This window comes from Sciurus vulgaris, assembly GCF_902686455.1.
Source record: "Sciurus vulgaris genome assembly, chromosome: X".
Lineage (NCBI taxonomy): Eukaryota > Metazoa > Chordata > Mammalia > Rodentia > Sciuridae > Sciurus > Sciurus vulgaris.
The window spans coordinates 75,060,004-75,082,137 of NC_136471.1; the positions used below are offsets into that span (position 1 = coordinate 75,060,004).

Consider the following 22,134-nt stretch of genomic DNA (forward strand, 5'->3'; position numbering starts at 1 on the left):
TGTATAAATTATTTGGGGTTCTTCCGTATGGGAGATGTGTATTTTCTCCCCCATTTACTTATTTAGGCAATCATTTATTTATCTCAATATAGAGGCATGAATATTCATTTTCCTACTTTGTACTATGATTCAGTACTACTGTATTTATTTATTTTGTGGCTCAAATAATTCCAGCTTTGGGCTTCTTTGAAAGGCCAAAAAGCAGATGACTCTACATGTCATGTTCCTATTTCTACCTCAGCTGTAAAACCCCATTTTATGTTAATATATGTAATCTTCATGCATTTCTTCTTGGGTACTTGTGCAACTCATATTTCTCTTACTTTTGATGCAAATACAGGCTATAGCACTATTTTTTTCTGTGCTTTTATTAAACTGAATATTGAACAAAACTAGAGGGAACACCTTTTCTCTTTATCAATATCCTGGAGATTCCAATCCCTTTTAAAGGTTGGACTTTTAAGTGTGTAACTTGCTGCCATCTTAATTCTATAAAGTATTTGTTATGATTGCCTCATCCTTGGAATAACTGAGAATACAATGGTTTTGCAGTTACTGTAACGGAGATCGGGAACAGATATACTGGATCCATGTAAAAATACTGGTGAAACCTTGAGTTCAATTTTGAGATGTTTCTTCTTTTCCATAGCCTCACTTATTGTACTGTATTTTGTCCCCTTTGTAGGTGTGTTTTAAAAATGGACCATCACTGCCCTTGGTATGTCCCTTCAATTCATTTCTCTCCTCTAAAAGGGTCAAAGTTGTTCAATATGCCCACTTTTCCTAAGCATAGTTGTAACATGCCTTTTTCTGCCACCATAATTCACTGGGTTTTATATTTGTGTGGGGGACAGGGGAGGGGTAACATTTTAAAGCAAGAATAACCATACCACCAAAGGTATGGTAGCGAGTTCCTGGGGTCACAAAGCTAATGGTCTCCTGTCCATTAACTTTACAATTGAGCATAGTAATGAAATACAGCCACAGTATTTTTCCTCTTGTATGTTACACGATTCATTTTTGTTTCTAACTGGCTTGATGTTTGAAATAGCCTAGATTGTTAAATTCAGCAATTCTTTAAATTTTGTACACCAGATCTAGAGAACCAATGAAATTACCTAATTACAAAAAAAAAAAAAAAAAAAAAAAGAAAAAGCCACAACTCTACCATGTGTGTGTAGCTGCTAAGACTTTAATAGTTTTTTAGCAACCAAGATCCAGGTTTACTTGGGTGTGTCAGGAACTAGTCCAGAACTGTTTGATGTTTCTGTGCCTGTAAATGAAAGGAGAAACAAGTGAGATGTGAACTTGTTTTTCCAGTCTGTTCCTATTAAGGGACTTTTATCTCTGTTGGGGTTTTACATGACACCTAATGAAGCAGCAGGAGTAGCATGCTTCCATTGCTTAGTCTACTTATGTATCAGTGTGTTCTCAATCAGTAGGTCCTGATTTCAAATTAGTTTTTCTTTTTTTTAGGGTTAATAACTGCATTGGATTTTCCAACTACAAATTCTTTCTTCAGTTCTTAGCTTATTCTGTTCTCTACTGCCTGTACATTGCTACAACAGTCTTCAGCTATTTCATCAAATACTGGAGAGTAAGTTAAAAAAATTCTGAAGGTCCCCCACAGACCAAGCACACACTCCATTCTGTGACATTGTTCATCCTGTAAAATTTTACATTTTGAAATAGCTAATACCGAAAAAGACCAAAAGGGAAGCCACTAAAATCAAGTTTTCATGTTGTATACTTTGAGATTTAAGAGGTTGCTATTTAAAGATTCTAGTTAAACAAGTTTCTGTTGTATATGACAATCTGGCTAAGGCCCTCAGTAACCTAACCTCTTGACTCCTACCAATTGTTTAAAATGTACTTCTGAATTGAGTTTTTAAAACCCACTTACTACCAGCATATTTTTGAAAATGTTGGAACCAATTCAAATTCCTAGTTTCTAAGAAAAAGACTAACAAAGCACTCCCCTTTGAACAAGGGATTAGGTCAAAGGAGCCTTGCAAAATTTCTGCCGTTTAGAAAGATACGCTGACATACCTTCACATGTGACCAAAATGAACTAGGAAGTCTTTCTTGAACATCTTATGATAAATAGTGGGTCGGAAATTAGAACTGAGATATAATACTGCCTTCATTACTTGCCTCACTGACTCATTGCCAAGATCAATGAAACATGTTGAAAATGTTTTGCCTTTCAAAATATGATTCTAATAATACAATGAAATCTCAAAAAAAACTTGCTTTTATCTTTCTCCTACTTGAAGATACAAGTCATAGGTACAGACCTATGTTTATAGGGTCTGGCAGAAGTATAGTGAAATATGTTCTTTTTAAATTTCATGCCAGTGGACTCCAGAAGAAATCTCTTCCATACAACTCCAGTATAATTGCTAAGAAATGCATTATGAGGTCTATCCAGACTTATCCTGAATAGCAAAAAACAAATGTGGGCAGAGCTACTATTTATTACTTTAGGAATTACACAAGCACATTAGCTAGAGAGGTAAAACAGTGGGAAAGAAACATGAATTCTGTGGTCAGAATATAAATTATAATAAACCAGAGTGAACAAGAAAAAGACAAGGCAGTGAGAAGGTAAATAGCTGACAATATTTAAATTATAAATTAGTGCTTTGATTCCTGGTAGTATAGAAAATATTGTACATAAAATTATAGTGATATATGCTTTCCATTCCCCTTCAACTTGCTTAATCAATTCAAATACTTAATAACTTTAAGAATAGGGAATGGTATGATAGATTTCAAATCTGCAGTTCAGAGACTCAAAGAAAACTATTAGCATAAATAATGAAGTTTTTTCTCATAAATTTTCCCCAAATAGGAAATGTTTCACCATGCTATACATCTTAACATCTCTTTTGCCCCTTTGCACAGCACAAGATTTATTTTTTATTGCTCAGATTTCCATGACCTATTTGGCATTCTATCCACACACTGAGCTACTACTCTAAATGTGAAGAAAATCTGCTGTATCCAATCAACAGGGAAAGTGTCAGCCTTGATCTTTACTACAGACCTTTCTTGGTACTTAACACAGTAGGCGACTGTTTAAAAAACCACCCTCTACCCTCATAACAAAGTAAACAAGATTGCATTTCACATATTTTGCCTTTAGCCCTCCTAGTCAGCCAATAATCAAATACCACAATGCCAGCTAGGTGCTGTATGCTTTTTTCTACTCTTGAAAGATGATAGTTGGATATGAATTAATCACCAGAAATGTGGCAGCATTCACAAGCAATACCAGGGATAAACATAGCCTTGTCCTTTTCCTATTCCCTCATTTTTTCTCCACAATATCCTACCTTGTGCCTGACATATGTGAGGCAAGGAAACCTGTCTCTGCTTGCCCTCATAATGATAAGGGCATTGACAGTTCAGGAAAATGATTCCTTGCAATCTTTCTAGTCAAAAAAGCACCTTAGTGTGGTTTGGGGATGGCTTTCTCTGTTTAAATCAAATCTCTCTTTAAAATAAAAAGTAAACACTGCCATGTATTTTAAAAGCCATTTATCAAGGAGATAAGCTGCATTTCTAAGAACAGCAACTTCTATTTGTGTGATATGCTATGGGTTTTGAAGCACTTCCATGTCCATTTCTTCATCTGATCCTCAGCACAACCCTGTGAAGTAGGCAAAGCAGGAATTATTAGTTTCACTTAAAGATGGGTAAGATTGAGGATCATAGTAGTTAGGTTACTTGCCTAAGAGCACCTAGCTTGTAAATTTCAAAGTGAGAACTTGAACCTAAGTCTGATCCTAAGCCCAGTGATCTTATACACTGTACCATGTCCTACTGCCCATTATGGTTCTGGTATGGAAAAGCTTTAGCTCCTTTGGAATAAAGGATTCAAAGACCATCAGAATTTATCTTTCCTCTCAATATTAACTTTAACAAAAGCTACTTTGAGAGGAAATTGATCTTTGCCTTATGCAAAAGTACTAACACATATCCCCCACACTGGCCATGAATCTCCTCACAGAGGCTATAAATTATTGTAGAAACATGATAGTAGCATTATTATACCAATATTCCTCTGAATTGCCTCTGGTGATCATTGATTTGAACAATTTAGCTTGGTTACTTCCTGAGAAGGTTTTTGTTTTGTTTTGTTTTGTTTTAGGGGGTACTGGGCATTGAACTTGGGGCACTCGACCACAGAGCCACATTCCCAGCCCTATTTTGTGTTTTATTTAGAGACAGGGTCTCACTGAGTTGCTTAGCTTCTCACTTTTGCTGAGGCTGGCTTTGAACACGTGATCCTCCTGCCTCACCATCCTGAGCCACTGGGAGTACAGGTGTGCTCCACCACACCTGGTCCTGAGAAGGTATTTTTGAACATAGGGCTATAGCCTTCTTCAAACTAAAAACAAAGTTTAATATTAATAATTCTATAAAAGGACAAAACAGTAGATAAACAACACAGTATGTCACAAATTTGAGGACAGCCTCAGCAACTTAGTGAGACCCTGTCTCAAAATAAAAATAAAATAAACTTAGTGAGACCTCTCTCAAAAAAGGACTGGTGGTAAAGCACCCCTGGATTCAAACACCAGTACCAGAAAACACACACATACACACTTTTAACTATTACTGAAAAGTATTTTGAAATATTTCAAATTGTTTCATCCTGTCAAAATAATGATCCGCATGGGAAAGGAGGAAATAAGTAATAGTCATTCCTCCAACTGCTTACTCCAAAATTAAAAATGTTTGGTAAAGTTCTTTTCAGAAAACAAAATGTTACATGCTATGCATGCTACAGAACTTTTAGAACATTGGTTCTGGTCTAGAATTACATGTTTAAAGAAAAGCTGGTACCACATGGAAAATAAGATGTCCCACATAACTATAAAAATCTTTAGACACCTACTTTTACATTGCCAGTAAATTCCTTCTTGAGTTTTACTGTCTAAACAGCTGTTCCACAGGATCTAATATACCCGCCTTTTCCACTTCAGCTAAAAACAACCAACCATATAAAATGTGCAGCAGCTTTAAAATCAGGTCATGACTTATAGGTAGGTTATTTTAAAATTCTATGTTTGCGTTTTAACTTCCTACATTTTTCACTGACATTTTCAATACCCACATGTCCACGGAAACTTGATGTATAAAGAATTCTAGGATAGCCCACCTTGAGTGAGAGGATGGACACTATGACATCAAGATCATCTCTAACCAGTGATTCATAATTCTCAAACTAAATGAAATATGACCTTTATGCCAATTATGACCTGAATATACCCTTTTCACATTACCCTTTTCTAATTGATACATTATATACTCTATTTTACACTGAACTGCACTTAAGCAAGGACTAAGCATATCTTTAATGAGGTATGATCATAAACAGAACCAATAATTTTATAAAATATTTTTATAGAATCTGTTTTTTAAAATTATACCTAGATGTTTTATACATGTGAAAAACTGTAACCTATGTGTAGAAAGTAGCCAAGCTTTACCACTTTAATCTTTTGTTTTGTTTGTTTATTATTTCTTTTCTAGGGGGAATTGCCCAGTGTTCGCTCTAAGTTCCATGTCCTTTTTCTCCTCTTTGTGGCCTGCATGTTTTTTGTCAGCCTTGTGATTCTCTTTGGTTACCATTGTTGGCTTGTCAGCAGAAACAAAACTACCTTAGGTAAGACTAAATATTAAGACCAGGAAAAAACATTGGGCTGGGAGTGTAGCTCAGTGGTAGAACACTTGCCTAAAATGTGTGCGGCCTGAGTTCAATCCCTAGTACTGCCCAAAATAAAACACCTCCAAACATATTAAGAGTATATCAGATTGACCTGTGGTTTGTTCCCAAGGAAAAGCAAAACTTCCAATGAAGCATTTTAGCTGTAGTGACATCCTTTTGCTGCCAGTCTGATACAGATGAAAATACATTTTTGTCAAACTGGAGAGCCATAGTGAATGAAGATTATAGACCAAAGAGAGCATGAGTAGATAAAACCCTACACAAAACTAAGAATGGCTATTGCTCTTTAGAGTATGTATTGGGTAATAGCTCCCAAGATTCACAACTCAGAAGACATAAAATGTGTTCACATGAGGAAACAAAGGAAAGAATCAGTACAGGAAAAAATGATAGAAAGAGGAGGTGAAGGTTGATAAAGAGAAGTATCTAATTTATTCAGTACATCCCAAAACAGAGTCCTCCGAGTGAACTCAAAGTCTTGAAAAAGAATCAAATCATTAAATATCTGTAGTCACGAAGGAGCTGTGTAGGGACTGTGGGAATGAGAAATATGTTGAACAAGTTATTCTCTAGAAAATGAGTGTAAGAAATAAACCTTGCTTGTTATTATATTGAGGATTTTATTTCTGATGGATTCTAGTGCAATATTTTTTTTTTAGTAATGGTGAAAAATGTCTAAATTGTCTACAAATCAGTACACAAGAAGTGAGGAGAAAGTGTTTAAGAGTTTAATGTTTAATTAGAATAAATTTGAGGAAAGTTTGGTACAAAAGCTACTGCACTTTGGGAATACATTTACTAATAATACTAACAACCAAGAAAGTATTTGCTTCATTTTCTAAATCAAATATATATGTAGCACTTAGTTGCTAGGGTGGTAAATTAGCACATTTGGCTTAGAGATCAGCTACAAAGTAGAAGAGTACTAAAAGCTTCATGATAATAGGGTATGAAAACAAAGCACAAATGGGAAATGGTCAGATGCAGCCAGAGTCCAACAGTGAAAGTGTTTGCTTAATGGGATAAATGTGAGTCTAAAAATAATGTGCACTAGCATGGTCCAATTCCTCATAGTCTTTGAGGTGATTATAGTTCACCCATTGACATTTTATCTGGAGTAAAACTCAATTTCTTACATTGCAGGCTTCAGTGTGAACATCTTCATTTTTGAAATGTTTCAAAACCAAATCAATGTCATTATCATCTCTTTATGTGTCATTACTTTGGTCCCAGCTCTACAGATGGAAACCATTTGGCTGTTGTTGCCACTTAGATTCAAATAAAGTGTTGTTAAATCTGTTCCTTCACTCCTGAAATCCAGCAGTACAAATACCTGCTACTCCCATGGCTGCTTAACTATTTCTACCATCATGTGTTTCCTGCCTTTTTAAAAATATGAGTACTATTTTTCTATAGGGGATAACAAGCTTACCTGGCATTAAGTGAGTCAACTTATTTTTACAAAGTAATTTAGCAGTAACTAAGAATGAGGGACCTATACTAACACAGCAAAAAGATATCATAGAAATTAGTAACATTCATGGAGAATTATAAAATCATGACTGCCAAAATCTGTTCCTTTATTGCTTTCTTCCCCTTTTTTTTTCAACTTTTCTACCCTGTCCCAGAGGCCTTCTGCACTCCAGTGTTTACAAGTGGCCCAGAGAAAAATGGGTTCAATCTTGGCTTCATCAAGAATATACAGCAGGTGTTTGGAGATAATAAGAAGTTCTGGTTAATACCTATTGGGTCCAGGTGGGTAATTATTAACACTGAAAGAGGTACTATGGTTTGAAGTAGCAAATTCAATTTCGATTATAATATATAGCAGGTATCTGTCCAACATGATACTCTATTTCCCAAATTTTTAATTTCTAGGTTGGCAAAAACAAATCATGAGGCAAACATATGATAAAATAGACATCTTCATGCCTTGTTTGTGGCAGGGTAAACTAGTATTATCTTCTATAAATTCATTTGGTTATATGTATCAGAAACTACAAAGATTTACATATCTTTTGTCTCAGTGATTGCATTTCTGAAATCTAACCTAAAGCCAGAGATGAACTATGTACAAAAAATGTCTCTCATAGATAGAATTATGTAAGCCAATAAATTAAAAAATCCTAAATATCCAACAGTATAGGAATATATATGTGTGTGTATACATATGTAAAATCCAAAATGGTATGTACACTGATTAAAAACATGAACAAACATAGAAAGAAGAAAAGCAACAGAGGAGAAATATGACAAAAGTGGTAAGGGAAATAGTCTCAGAAAATAGTTTTGTTTTCTTGATTTTTCATATTTTGAATGAAATATTAATGTTACTTTTGTGAAGGAAAAATACAATAAAAATGAGAAAGATTGATTTGTAGATCGTGTGTAATTCTTAAAACCACAACAAGAATGCAGAGAAAGAAATGAATGACAAATCAGTACAGCCAAAACTTGTGTCCTCTGAGTAACTTTGTGAACCAGATTAACCATTAGCAAAACAAGCTCTGGAAAAGAGTTTGTTTACAGCCATCTTGCATCGCCTTTTAGATCCAATCCTCAGACAGGGATACATTTATGTTCACTTATTTGAAGAAACTTTGCTGGGGTTAGGTGGTAACTAAGGATAATTTTCTCCTCCCCTTCACTCATTGCCCTGATACTTCCTCTGTACCAGTTAGTGTTTTACAGACGCATTTGTTTAAGATGTGATATATTCTACTCTCCTGACTATAAATCACATGACAAAACTATGTCACTGGGGAATGTTGATTAATAACTGTTACCAGCAATTATCTACACCTCTTCACACATTTGCAGACACGAATACACACCACCACCACATAAAAGGGAAGTCTAAAATGAGTCTTCTCTGCTATAAAAAAAAAAAGCCCCATTTACTTATAATTAGTACACTTATATTCTCTGTAGAGAAATATCAATAAACTCGGTCAAATTTCAATTAAGCACATTCATGAACAGGAGAAAAGGCACAGGTCATATCAAATGCATAATCCAAGTCACTGAGATTTAAATTTGGAATGTATTCAGATATAGAGACTCCAGTGTTCAAACTGTAACCTAGTCTAGCCAGGAGCACCATAATTCCTTCCAATATATCTGATCTGTTAATAGTCAGAAATTAACCAGGGAGGTGACTCTAGCTTACCATAACATCCACACAGTAGACCTATAGGTGGATAATTGTCCCCAAAATCTGTGCTCTAGAGATACCTCATTTTGGCTTTTTTCTCATATTTCCTAATAACTTTTCTTCCATATGAGCCAAATAAATGACAAGGCACTTGGGGCATTATCTATCACAAGATCACGGCAGTTTATCTCCATTGTATTCACCAATTCTCAATCTACTCATCTTCCATGAATGTTTAGAATCAAAACAGTAAGATAATGGGATTTAAGTTGGGATCATCATCATTAAATGATAATTATGAAGCTTGCATATTGCTGTACTGGGCATTGTGGACAACAAGTTTCTTATAAACAAAAACATCACTGATGCAGACAAGCTAACATGATATGGAAATTTAGAGCATTATAGCAAATAAATGGTGCTATTATAAGAGCCTATTTCACCAAGGTTTTAGAAAATAAGTATGACTACTCCTAAGAACACCCAATCTATTTCTAAAGATTATGACCTTTACAAAAAGCGTATGTCCACTGTAAAAGCTCACTGCTTTTCTTTCCCTCAGTCCTGGTGATGGACACTCCTTCCCTATGAGGTCAATGAATGAGTCACAGAACCCACTACTAGCAAATGAAGAACCATGGGAAGACAATGAGGATGATAATCGAGGTGGGTAGTCTCAGAAGGAAGTCTCTGCTGAGCAACCTGAGCACTGGATCTATGTTAATACAACTAGTATTATGTGTAGTGAGTAAATCATCCAGAAAGATTTTATAAGATGTCAACCTCTTAAGTGCCCTCTGGATGGAAGATGGTAAGTATGGCCAGATATGTTCAGTAGACTTGGATAACTTAGATAGGTTTAGATGGTAGTTTAGGAGGTTCCTTACCAGCTTTGCAATACCATGATTTATAACTTTTCAGATAAATCAGGAGACCTATAAAGAGTGCTGTGCATGTATCTACATTAACAGCCCTATTTCTCTGCCTACTGATAGGCCACTTCTGTGACTAACATTTGCTTATGTTGCCAATATCAGCCATCCAGAGAGTAATTTTTAGCTATTATTCCAAATAAAACTGTAGCTGGTGATAATTTTGAATAGAGACTTACAATAGTTACCACGAACTGTATTTGGGATGAGTGAGACTGTGTGAGGACATGGAAAGGCAATGAGTTGGGAGCAGAGGTGGAAAATAAAGTCTTCTAAATGTTCACCCAGTTAGATTGTCTTGGACCAGGTTCTCTACTTGGAAATCCAATTTTAGGGAAAAAAGTACATTTCTAGAACAAAGGAAGACAAAAAAAAACCCTGAATCCATACATACAAAAGAAAGCAGTTAATCACCCAATCCAAAGAACTTACAGCAGAAGAAACTCCTTTATGTCCTGCTGACTACTGGAAAATTAACTATATTTTGACCTACCAGACTTCAACCTTCAGTCTTTCTGATCAGACTTGCTTATAGCAGTCCACAAGTAATACAAACTCTTACTTTGACATTAAAAAACCCAAACTCTAATAGAAATCAGAGACAGGAGTCTGAAACTGGTTTGAAGTAACTCCACAATGGAAAAAAAATTCACATCTGTGCATCCTATTGGCAAGCAGAAAAATTTAAGTGTAGATGTAGCAAGCACCACATCATAAACAGTCTACTTTTTTGAAAGTTTTCAATTTAAGACTTTTTAAAAAATATTCAATCATTAAAATTATATATCATTTTATATTTGATAAAGTACTTTTATCTTCTTTTTTTATCCTTTGACCTTCACAACCATTGTTTTAGGTAAACATTATTAAAAATACCATCCCCATTTTATAACTAAAGAAACTGAGATTAGGATGTGTTAAATAACTTCCTCAAGATCACAGAGTAAGAAGGAGGCAGAACTTGGACTAAAAAATGTATCCTGATTCCAAATCCTGAGATTTTTTTTTCCCAGTATGATGTTATGTCTCTCATTTAGACAAATACATATGAGCCACAGTGCTGGGATTTGATGCCATCTTGCTTTCTGAAGAATTCAACTGTGTCATACATAAGTCACAAAATCATCAACTATTAAGCCTTCTTTAGCAAGACTGTGCCATATCACATAGATCAGTTTTTTAAACTTCATTTAACCCATTCCAGCATTTAACAACTTTGTTAGAAAAGGGTGCTTTTCTCTAACACAAGTTCTCAGACTGTGCTATTTGTGCAGTTGATTCTATGTTTCTCTCAGTTTCTCCATTTTCTGTGCATAACTGATCATCCACAAACAGTCCTTGTACTTTTAACAACAGAGATCCCTGGGAAAGGTTTTTTAAGTAAAATTATGTGTGTTGAACATAATTTCCTTTAGAACTGATGTCAGGGATTAATTCCTAGCCCAAAATGTACTATTCAGTTTACTATAAATCATGTACTTGTTCATTGCAAAATGAAAACAACTAAAATGCATATAAATTGCTAAAATATACTAATAGCGAACTGTTAAGTAAAAACATGATATCACAGTCAGGAACTATATGAAGTTGTTGTCTTCTTTGAAATCCCTACCTTATTTTAATACAGAAAAGTACTAAGTAAAGAAACTACTTTATGTCATAAAAATAAAGGGATTTAAAAAGGCTTTTCTTATCTTTTTAAAAATAAAGTGTTTGATGAATGTACAAATGCATAGAAAAATATATAAATCAAGTACACAGATCCATGTAGTCTCCTGAGATTTAACAGCATCTTTAAAAAAAAAAAAAAAAAACTTTGTAGAGACTTGAGGTTACATTTTAACTTTTTTAAGGAAGTAATCCAGAAACATCTGTTCTATTACTACTTTTGATCATTCCTGTAGTTTACATTTAAAAATTAGAGATTACAGTATAAGACTTTCTACTAATTTGTTCAAAATTGGTATCCATTTCCTCCAAACTAGATAGGTGGCATCTGTGGTGATTATCCTTAAGTGTTATGAATAATAAAATGGGTATGATTGTCAGGGACATTTTTGGGGGAAGGATACCAGGAACTGAACTCAGGGTCACTCAACCACTAAACCACATCCCCAGCCCTATTTTGTATTTTATTTAGAGACAGGGTCTTACTGAGTTGTTTAGTGCCTCGCTTTTGCTGAGGCTGGCTTTGAACTTGTAATCCTCTTGCCTCAGCCTCCCAAGCCACTGGGATTACAGGCATGTGCCACTGCGCCCAGCTGTCAGGGAGATTTTTAAATGGAAACTGCTGTGAGTCAAAGCCTACTTGTATGTGAATCCCATAAAGAAGCCTTCAACCTTCCCAGAAGCAATAACTCTAGTACCTTAATGTTTCCTTATAGAACTGATCTCTCAGTATTCTTTAATATTTGTGGCTCTGGTGCACTTCTGAAAATTCCATGTCCTTTTATTGTTTCAGTAGGTAACAAAGTCTATACCATTTCCCAACAGTAACACCTTTCAAATCAGTTGCTGAACTTGTGATTAATCATGAATGCCTGATAAGTAGCATCCCTGGTAATCCAGAGGATGTAGCCACTGTCAATATTCCTTAGACAGTGAATTTAACAGAGACTTAACCAGGCCTCCAGAAGCAGAGCAATCGTCTTTTCTATTTGTGAGATGAGATAGCTGTTCATAACTGTAACAAAATACCTCAGGTAATCAACTTTTAAAGAGAAAAGTTTATTTTGGCTTATAGTTTTGGAGGCTTCAGTCCACGATGAATTGTTTCCATTGCTTTGGGCATGTGTTGAGGTAATATATCATGAAGGGAGTGTTCGGTGGAGCAAAATCACTTACCTGATCTCTGGGATGCAAAAGAAAGAGACTGGGGTCCCACAATATCCCTGAATGCTGTGTCCTTGACCTAAATATCTCCCACTAGGCCCCACCTCTTTAAGGTTCAAATAGCACCAATTCTGGGAACCAAGCCTTTTAACACATGGGTCTTTGGGGACATTTAAGATTCAAACTATAGCACAAGGGAATAGCTCTTTTAATTATACTTCTTTATTTTTATTGCAAAAATTTAAGGTGTACAACATGATGTTTTGAGATATATATGCATAGGTAATAACTTTAGGCATGCAGTTTAATCATCTCTTAGTTACCTTTTTTGTGGTAAGAACACCTAAAATGTACTTTCTTAGAAAATTTCTATTATACAGTATAACACTATTAGCTATAGTCCATATGCTGTACTTTGGATCTCTAGATTTATTTGTCTATATAACTTACACTTTGTATACTTTGGCTTACATCTCTCCATGCCTACCTAACCTGCCTCTAGTAACCACCCTTCTATTCTGTTTATATATATTTGACTTTTTTGTTATTTTGTTTCCTCACATATGAGAGATCATGTAGTATTTTTCTTTCTGTGTCTGGCTTATTTCAATTAACATTTGGTCCTCCAATTTCATCCATTTTTTTGCAAATGGCAGTATTTTCTCCTTTTTCAAAACTGAATAATAATCGTGTGTGTGTGTGTGTGTGTGTGTGTGTGAATGTGACAATTTCTTTATCCATTTATTCATCCATAGATACTTTGGTCATTTCCATATCTTGAGTATTGTGAAAAATGCTAAAATGAACATGAATAATGCTACAATGAATATGTAGTGTACATATACCCAGAAGAGGAATTGCTGGGTCATATGGTAGTTCTATTTTAAACTTCTTCAGGAATCCTCGATTCTGTTTTCCATAGTGGCTATACCAATTTACACTCCTACCAACAGAGTGCAAGGGTTCACTTTTCTCTCCATTCTCACCAACTTGTTATCTTTTGATTTTTTTTTTTTTTTGGCTTGGTGCTTGAGATTGAACCCAGGGCTTTGTGCATAGTAGGTAAGCACCCTTTCCCTATACCCACAGTGCTATCTTTTTACTTTATGAAAATAGCCATCCTTGCATCCTAGGTAATATGTCACAGTAGTTTTAAATTGCAATTTTCTGATGATTAGGGATTTGAGCACTCTTCTACATACCTGATGACCATTTTTGTTTTCTTAGGGAAAATGTCCATTGCACATTTTTAAATTTGTGTTTGTTTGTTGTTGTTATTTATTTTGTTTCATTTGGGAGGGATTTGTTTGGGGTTTTGTTTGCTATTGAGTTCTGTGAGTTGAGTATAATTTGATTATTAATGAAATATGTATGGTTCATAAATATTTCCTACCATTCCATAGGTTACCTTTTCACCTTGTCAATTTCTTTTTGCTGCACAGAAGCTCTTTAGTTTGATTTAGTCCCATTTGTTTAGCTTTGCTTTTATTTCTTGTACTTTTACTGTCATGTCCAAAAAATTATTTCCAAGACCAATATGAAGAAGTCTTTCCCCTATGTCTTCTTCTAGGACTTTTATAGTTTCGGACCTTAGGCTTAGATATTTTATTTATTTTGAATTGATTTTTTGTGTATTGTATAAGATAGGGGTCCAATTTCATTCATTTGCATGTGGATATCCAGGATTCTCTACACCATTTACTGAACAGATTACCCTTTTTACATTCTATGTTAATGGCACCCTTGTCAATGATTACTTGACAGAACATGCTTGTTTATTTCTGCCCTCTGTATTCTATTCCATTGTTCTATATGTCTGCTTTATGCCATTTCCATAATGTTTTTATTACTATAGATTTTTAAAATCTCAAATCAGATAATGTGATGGCTCTATCTTTGTGCTCCTCCAAACCCATCCCAGGACTACTTTGGCTATTCAAGGTCTTTTGTGGTTCCTTACAAATTTTATGATTTTTCTCTATTTGTGAAAAATGCCATGGGTATTTTGATATGGGATACATTGAGTGTATGGATTGTTTTGGGTAATATGGATGTTTTGACAATATTGATTCTTCCAATACACAAAGACATCTTTCCATTTATTTGTGGCTTCTTCAATTTCTTACATCATTGTTTTAATGTTTTTAACATATGTACTTTCACTTCCTTGGTTAAATTTATTCCCTTTTCCTACTAAGTGTTGCCAGCTTAGGGGATGAGGTGATTGATGCAGGCAAAATGAAACTATCATTCCCACCCCTTTTGTGTGATCATTATTGGGTTGTTTTTTCCAGTATAGATACTACTTTTTTTATTGGTTCTTTTTAATTATACATGTCAGTAGAATCCATTTTGACATAATTATACAAGTGTGGAATATATCTTGTTCTTATTCAGACCCTTTTTAAGTGGACTCCTGAACTCTTCCAGAGTAATTTTCATTCATGTATAGCTGCCAAAATGTTGCTCTTTGTGCAAGGAAGAAAGACCAGCATCTCCTACTCCACCATCTTGCTAATATCATCTGGAAGTAACTGTTTTTCCCAACATCCCTGATAGAATAATGATATTAACTGTTTCTAGAGAAGTTCTTATCCAGAAATACTTTAGGATAAATAGGAATATAGCCCACTTGTTAAAAAAATGATCCTGAAGATCTTACAAAGGAGGCATAAGAAGTTTATTTTCACATTGACTCAAATAAGCAACTTCAAGTGACCTGTAGTCCTCATGTATGAGTTCTCCTTAATACTGTACTGTAAGGTTTTTATCTTAGGTGTGGATTTGTCTAGGTTGTAAGAAAGCAAGTCACCTGAGCCCTGAATGGTAGTCAGTGAGACTTAAGGGTCTAGGCTTAACTCTGATGCAGTCAGAACTTTCCAGAGAAAAGTTGTCCCAGAGTTTCCAGGAACTTCCCAGTTCCCCTACTTTTTGGGACAAACATCAACTCATAGTATGGGCCTTTCCATGAATCATTTGTATAGACCCACAAATTTGAGTCTTCATAAAAACATTGCCAAGTACATCTATTTTGTGGTTATTTGGCAGGAAATGATCTCAGTCTTGACTTTGATATAAATACCTAAGGTTAGCATTTGCCAATTGTAATTATATAACCTCTGTCCATTAGACTTACTTTATTTCCTAGTAGAGAATATAAAGTCTGTTGCTTTTCTCCTCAGCAGCACTTCTATTTTCCTAGTTTTGGAATCTAGTAAAGAACTCCAAGACAGGATCAAGCCCCAGGGTATGTGATAATTATGCACAGCATATTCTAGTTATTCTATATCAGTGTGTCAAGTGTAAGAAGAAAAAAACATTTCAAAAGAATCGAGTGGTAAAAGAACTGAACTTTCCTTAAGTAGCCATAACTGCTTTGAGCTCCAACTAATGAGACTAGATATGGACTCTTTGATTTCCTTTGGTAATTTTTAATAGAGTATATCCCAAGAGGTATATTTTGTTATAAAGTAAAAAAATCTTTATAAAACAAAACCAAAAATTTGCTTTAATTTGCCAATACAGCTTTCTGGTGTTAATGATAATTAAGGCTTGGAGGAATTAATCTCCTCTCTGTCAAATGCTGAACACTTATCCAGAGAAATAATAATTTCATCCTCTAGTATATGAAGTGTTTCATATATAGCTAATTTTCTACTGCTTTATTTGGATAAAACTTTCTTTGTATGACAGCCATTAGTACTGCTCAATGTAGAACAGGTTTTTGATTTATTTTTAATCTGATAGTTTCTGCTGCCATGACAAGTCACCTGTTAGAAAGAACAGCAGAAGAAATAAAGCAGCATTTATTGAGTGCATGCTAAAGTTACAACATTGAGCCCATAACAGGTTTTAAACAGTACAGTCTCTAAATTCATACGTCTTACATTTATTTGGGGAGATAAGACACATACATGACAAGTTGCCTAACAAAACACAATACTGGATATGTTATTGACCAGATGAGCTGATTTTTAGATTGACTCAGCAGGTAAATTGATATTAAATTGGATAGGGTCTCAGATACAAGACTAAAAATTTTATTCTGTGGGCAACGAATTTCTGAAGTTTTCTGAGCAGGGGATTGATGTAAGGAAAATACTGTTTTCAGAAGATGATGAAATGATATTCTTATCAAAGCACACTTTCATCATAGGGCTGAGATTGCTCTAATCCCTGGACCTTCTGAGAGGATTTGTGAGAGCCCTTCTCTTCATCAGAACTCAAACTGTTCGAGTACATCCGGTATACAAGAGCTCTGGTTCAAAGACAAGAAGTCTTTCACATTAAGAGCTTTGTTGTTTAGAAGAAACCTCTTCGGATGATACTCTGTGCAATCATCTTCCAGTCAGAGACAGCCATTGAATCTTGCTTGAAGGAAACCTTACTTTATCACTTAGTTCTTCAGGCCTAATCAGACATATGAGTATGCCTGAGGAACTTTAAATGCTGCCACAGGACATGGGGTCCTAATTTGAATTCATGTTTTCTGCTCAAAAATTTACTTCCTTGGGTAGCAAATTGTTCTTATTTATTCCCATGCATAATGGCAATAGGTACAGACAGCTATAGAAAAGCCCTTAGTTTGTCAATTCTTTCCATCTTTCCATATAGGAATTCAGGATAAATTGACTTGTACCTTCCATACTGATCTGCCCATGAATCATATAATTAGACGTATAGTATGATGAGGTAAATAGGTTTTTTTCCAAAAAGCTCTTTTCTCTCTTATTCTTATATATGGAATGCAGCACCATTCTGAGGTAGGATGTCTGACTAGTTGACCAAAAATATAATGGAAAAAGGAAGAGGAAGATTTGTTCAGTTTATTTGGGAGATAAGACATAAACATGAAAATTTACCCAACAAAACACAATATAGGAGCTGGGCGAGGTAGGGCACGCCTGTAATCCTTGGGAGGCTGAGACAGGAGGATCTCAAGCTCAAAGACAGCCTCATCAATGGTGAGGCACTAAGCAACTCAGTGAGACTCTGTCTCTAAATAAAATACAAAATAGGACTGAGGATGTGGCTTAGTGGTCAAGTGCCCCTAAGTTCAATCTCTGGTACCCCCCCCCAAAAAAAAAAAAAACCCACAATACAGGATGTGTTATCAACCAAATGGGTAGAACCATGAAGTTTGCACTATAAGAATGGGAAAAAAGGATGATTTCCTATGGGCTAGGTTGGTCACAGAGTAAATACAATTGGGGCCTTAACGATTAGATAGGATATGGATTGGTGGCAAAGAAAGAGGCACAAGGTATAAGGAAAGTCACTGGTGGTAATTAACAAGACCCCAAACTAAATGAGGGGGACAGGAAGAAAATAGTTTGGCTCTAGTAAAAGTTTGGACAATAGGGTACTGGATGGGAACACACTGAAGTCAAAAAACTATGTCAACTATATTTCCTTATTCTCTATAACACCAGCAAAACACAGTTGCACATAGAAAATGGTAGTTAGCAGCCATAAAGAAGAATGAAATTGTGGCATTTACCAGTAAATGGGTTGAACTGGAGACTAAAATGCTAAGTGAAATAAGCCAATCCCCAAAAACCAAAGGTCAAATGTTCTCTCTGATATGTGGATGATGCCTCACAATAGGTGGGTGGGAGGGAGGAGGGGAAGTTCACCAGATTGGACAGAGGGGAGTGGGGAGAGGGATGGGGGATAGGAATGGGGAAGACAGTAGAATGGAACATAATTTTCCTATGTTCATATATGAATACACAACCAGTGTAACTCCACATCATGTACAACTACAAGAATGAAAAGTTATAGTCCATGTGTATATAATATATCAAAATACATTCTACTGTCAAGTATAATTAAAAATTTTTAAAAAGTGAAAATGATAGTTGGGTTCATTCCAAGGGTACAACTATTAGTTTAAAGACTATTATGTGCCAGGTGATTTTCAGGCTTTGTCACATTTAATGATCAGAACCACTTTGTGAGTTATAAATATTAAACAACCCTATTCTACAGAAGAGGAAACTTAAGCTCAGAGAAACCTAAAGTCATACAGCTAAGTAAGTGACAGATACTGGTTCCAGAATCCAAACTCTTAACCATGTATCACCCAGTAGCTCTCCTTTGTGCCTATTTCCTTCTTGGTTTAGAGACCTTGTTGAGGTCCATTCAAAATAAATTATCTCAGTGTCTGTGACTATTTCATCAAAAATAGAAGAATGTAAAAGCAGAGTTCTGACATGGGAAACACTTCCCTGCTCTGCCACTAGGTTGAACATGAAACTTTTGGAAAGTCCCTTCTCTCTGGACCTCATTTTCAATGCCATTTGGATAGCAAGTGTCCAAGCTATCTTCAGTTCTAAAGTGTGATGTCTTATGGACCCATATAATACTCAGGGTTCAGAAGTCAAGTTAAATAACTACAACCTGGTATTTTCACCAAATAGTTCATTTCTTTTTAAAAAGAATGCTATTATATACTAAAGGCCACTGTAAAGTTACATTATTAATATACCTTCAATATCCTGAGACCAAATATTTTATTTATGTATTCTCTGTATATGCACACAGTTGTTCCCCTTATCACTTGTATCTAGCATTTTGTCCACCAGCCTATAAATAACCTATTCTCACACTTGTCATTTTCCATTGCTCAAGAGAAGGATTTCTAGGTCTCATCACTGAAAGACTCAAACATAATATACTTAGTTAGGGTGGGGCTACTCCTTTGGGTAACAAAGGAGTGAAAGTGACATGATCCCTATGTGTCTAGATAAGAAGAGAGTCTCCATGCTCTTGGCTCCTAGAAAACTTACTTCATGCAGTAGTATCATGGATGTTCATTGTACTGCTTTACCTGCATTGCCCAATCCTAAGCTCTGAATTAGTATGTGTTCCTGAAATAATACAAGTCTTGAACCATTGAGGTCAGAAAGCACTTCCTGAGGGAATAACTCAAACATGGTATCATGGAGGGATATAAAGATAAGTGAAAGGAGGCCTCTGCCCTCAAGAAATTCGCAATTGCAGAGAAAAAGGAACAATGAATCAAAATGCAGTCTGTAAAAATAAAAATAAAATTTAAATAAAGAAAACCACTTAAGTCCAATGCAAGATATTATATATGTATTTCTATAAAAGCAATGCTACCAATCACATACCTTGTAGGCTTATCCTTGTGCTAAGCACTGTGTGATACACATGGTGTGTGATTGATGGTTACTGATGCTTAAACACTGAATATATCAATAAAAATGGAAAGCATATGGCAATACAAGTGAGGTTTTGAGGAAGAGGCAGGACTTAAGCTAGATGTTATTAGCGTGGATAACATTAGGATAGATGCTAGGAGGAAGGAAATAGCACTTCAAGTAAGAGGTACAATATGAATGTGATAAGAAGACTAAGGAGGCCATTCATTCTAAAGCACATAGTAGGCATTGTGTGTTGTGAGCAGTAGTCTTCAGAGAAGTAAGATAAGGCCTGATGGTAGAGGGCTTTGTAGACTTGATGTAGGAAATAGCTATTAATGTTATGGTCTTGAGTTAATATTGGTATAATGAAAGATAAATTTGAGAAATATTACCTGGGTACTGATAGGCAGGATGAGTTAGAATTTGGAGAGATAAGAACTAAAAAAAGCAGCAGGAAGCCCAGTGTATGTCATAATAGCTTCATGATTGATCGTAACCACAAAAATGGAGAGGAAGGATCAAAGCCAAGAGATATTTTAAATAACTGGTCATAGTCCCACCAACTAGAGAGATCTGAGAGTCCTTGGGAGTTATGGGAGTTATGGCAGTTAAACCCATGAAAGGTGAAGGAGATAATCATGGGAGAGAATAAAATCAGAGAAAGTAAAATTAGGAATCACATAAGCAGTGCATCTATGTGGACAAGGAAATGAATGGTGAAAGACAAATTCAGAAGGTCAAGGATAGAACATTAGCAAATACTCATATTTCAGGGTCAGTAACAAAAAAAACACTGTGAATGAGAGGGAATTGCCCTCATTTTACAGATGAAAAAGCTGAGTCTGGGAACGGTAACATTATTTATGTAAAGTCATGATGCTGTCAAAACCCAGCATAAATTCTTCCAGACTCTGCATTGCATCCTTTTCTCTACCCAATCTCTGAGAACCAGTGGCTAGAAAGAAGTGTAAATATGCTGTCAGTCACTTCACATAGAATCATAGAATGTTAAAGGAAAGGAGGAGATCTAGGACAAACAGGAATAAAACCAAGGCTGAGTCAACATTCACAAAGACTAAAATGACATCATCCTTGGTTCAAGTAGACACCCACTGAATAATGGTGAAATCACTTCTGCATAGGCAGTAAAAGCAGGTGGGATGGGGGAAGTAGTATAAGTGCAGGTGGCAAAAATAGAGGGTGTTGACTTCTTAAATTCTGCATTTTTCTTCTATTATGAAGAATCTGATTTTTTGGAGTATCTGCATTTTCTCAATTTGGTCCCCACCAGGTGGGCCTACCTAGGCAGCCTTAGCCTAATCTCACCCTGGAAATGAAACCATGAAGAAAATTGGTAATCATGTTTTTCAGCACAAATATCGATGTCTGCAAGCACATGATTTTAATTCAAACAACTACATGGTGGAAATGTTTTGTGCCAAATAAAATTGTGAATTGCAGTAGAAAAAGGTAAAAGAAATTCACATAGCAGAATCCTAAAAATCAGTTCTGGAAAGGTTCATTGCCAACCACACCTAGAAAATATTGAGACAACCATTTTCAAGGAGTAAGCATCAAAATATTAGCATCACTTCTCAGCAACAGCAAGGCAAAGAAATTCGTTGTGCTTCCAGAATTGTCTTTTCTTCTGTCAATTGCCTTCTTGGTAGAAATGTTGGATAGGTGAGATGAGATGTATCCTTAAGCACTTTCTGTCTCTTTTACCCTTTGTTGTACAGACATCAGTTTTTCTCTATATCCATCACTGAAGACTTGGCCACTACAGCTGTTTTCTATTCAGACTTAATAGCAAGAATACCCTGAGAGTGAGATTCTAGACAAGACAGAATGTTGTGCCCACCAGAGGATCATGATTCAAAAGACAAACATTCTCAGAAGCATTTTTACTTTTCCACTATTCCTAAAAGAAAGAAGCCTTGTGTTTAGAATTTCCCCAGTTAACTGTGCAATGAGGGTTTGTTAACCTGCCATAAAAACCCTCCCTGGTTGGAATGAGTCTTCAGAGATCTCCCAGTTGTGGAAGTACTCTGGATGACACTGATTTCATAAAAGAAAATATTCCAGGTAGAAACTGTAGGGGATGACTACTGTCAAATTTTTTTAAATCTCCAAGTGCCAAGTACATTTTTATGCTGAGTGTATGAAGAAAGAGATTATCCATACATTAAGCTGCTGATTCAGAGTGTATTTTGCTCTTCCAAAAAACTGGAGATCAGAAACAAAAACATTTGTACCACAAATGATGTTACTTGTTAATCCCAAAGACTCTTATTTTCTAGATACTTC

At 35.5% G+C, this 22,134-nt stretch overlaps 1 protein-coding gene across 2 annotated transcripts in view; it reads left to right on the forward strand.

The window, feature by feature from the left end:
- The window catches only part of ZDHHC15 (zDHHC palmitoyltransferase 15), a gene marked incomplete at its 5' end in the record, with an annotated part of 92,977 nt that overhangs the window by 57,611 nt on the left and 13,232 nt on the right, over nucleotides 1–22,134 (forward strand). For both annotated transcript variants that reach the window (XM_079123069.1, XM_079123070.1), the window contains 5 exons: nucleotides 686–718; nucleotides 1,477–1,597; nucleotides 5,545–5,677; nucleotides 7,369–7,495; nucleotides 9,457–9,560. In XM_079123069.1, the coding sequence (XP_078979195.1) occupies nucleotides 686–718; nucleotides 1,477–1,597; nucleotides 5,545–5,677; nucleotides 7,369–7,495; nucleotides 9,457–9,560 (518 nt within the window). The remainder of the gene's footprint in view (nucleotides 1–685; nucleotides 719–1,476; nucleotides 1,598–5,544; nucleotides 5,678–7,368; nucleotides 7,496–9,456; nucleotides 9,561–22,134) is intronic.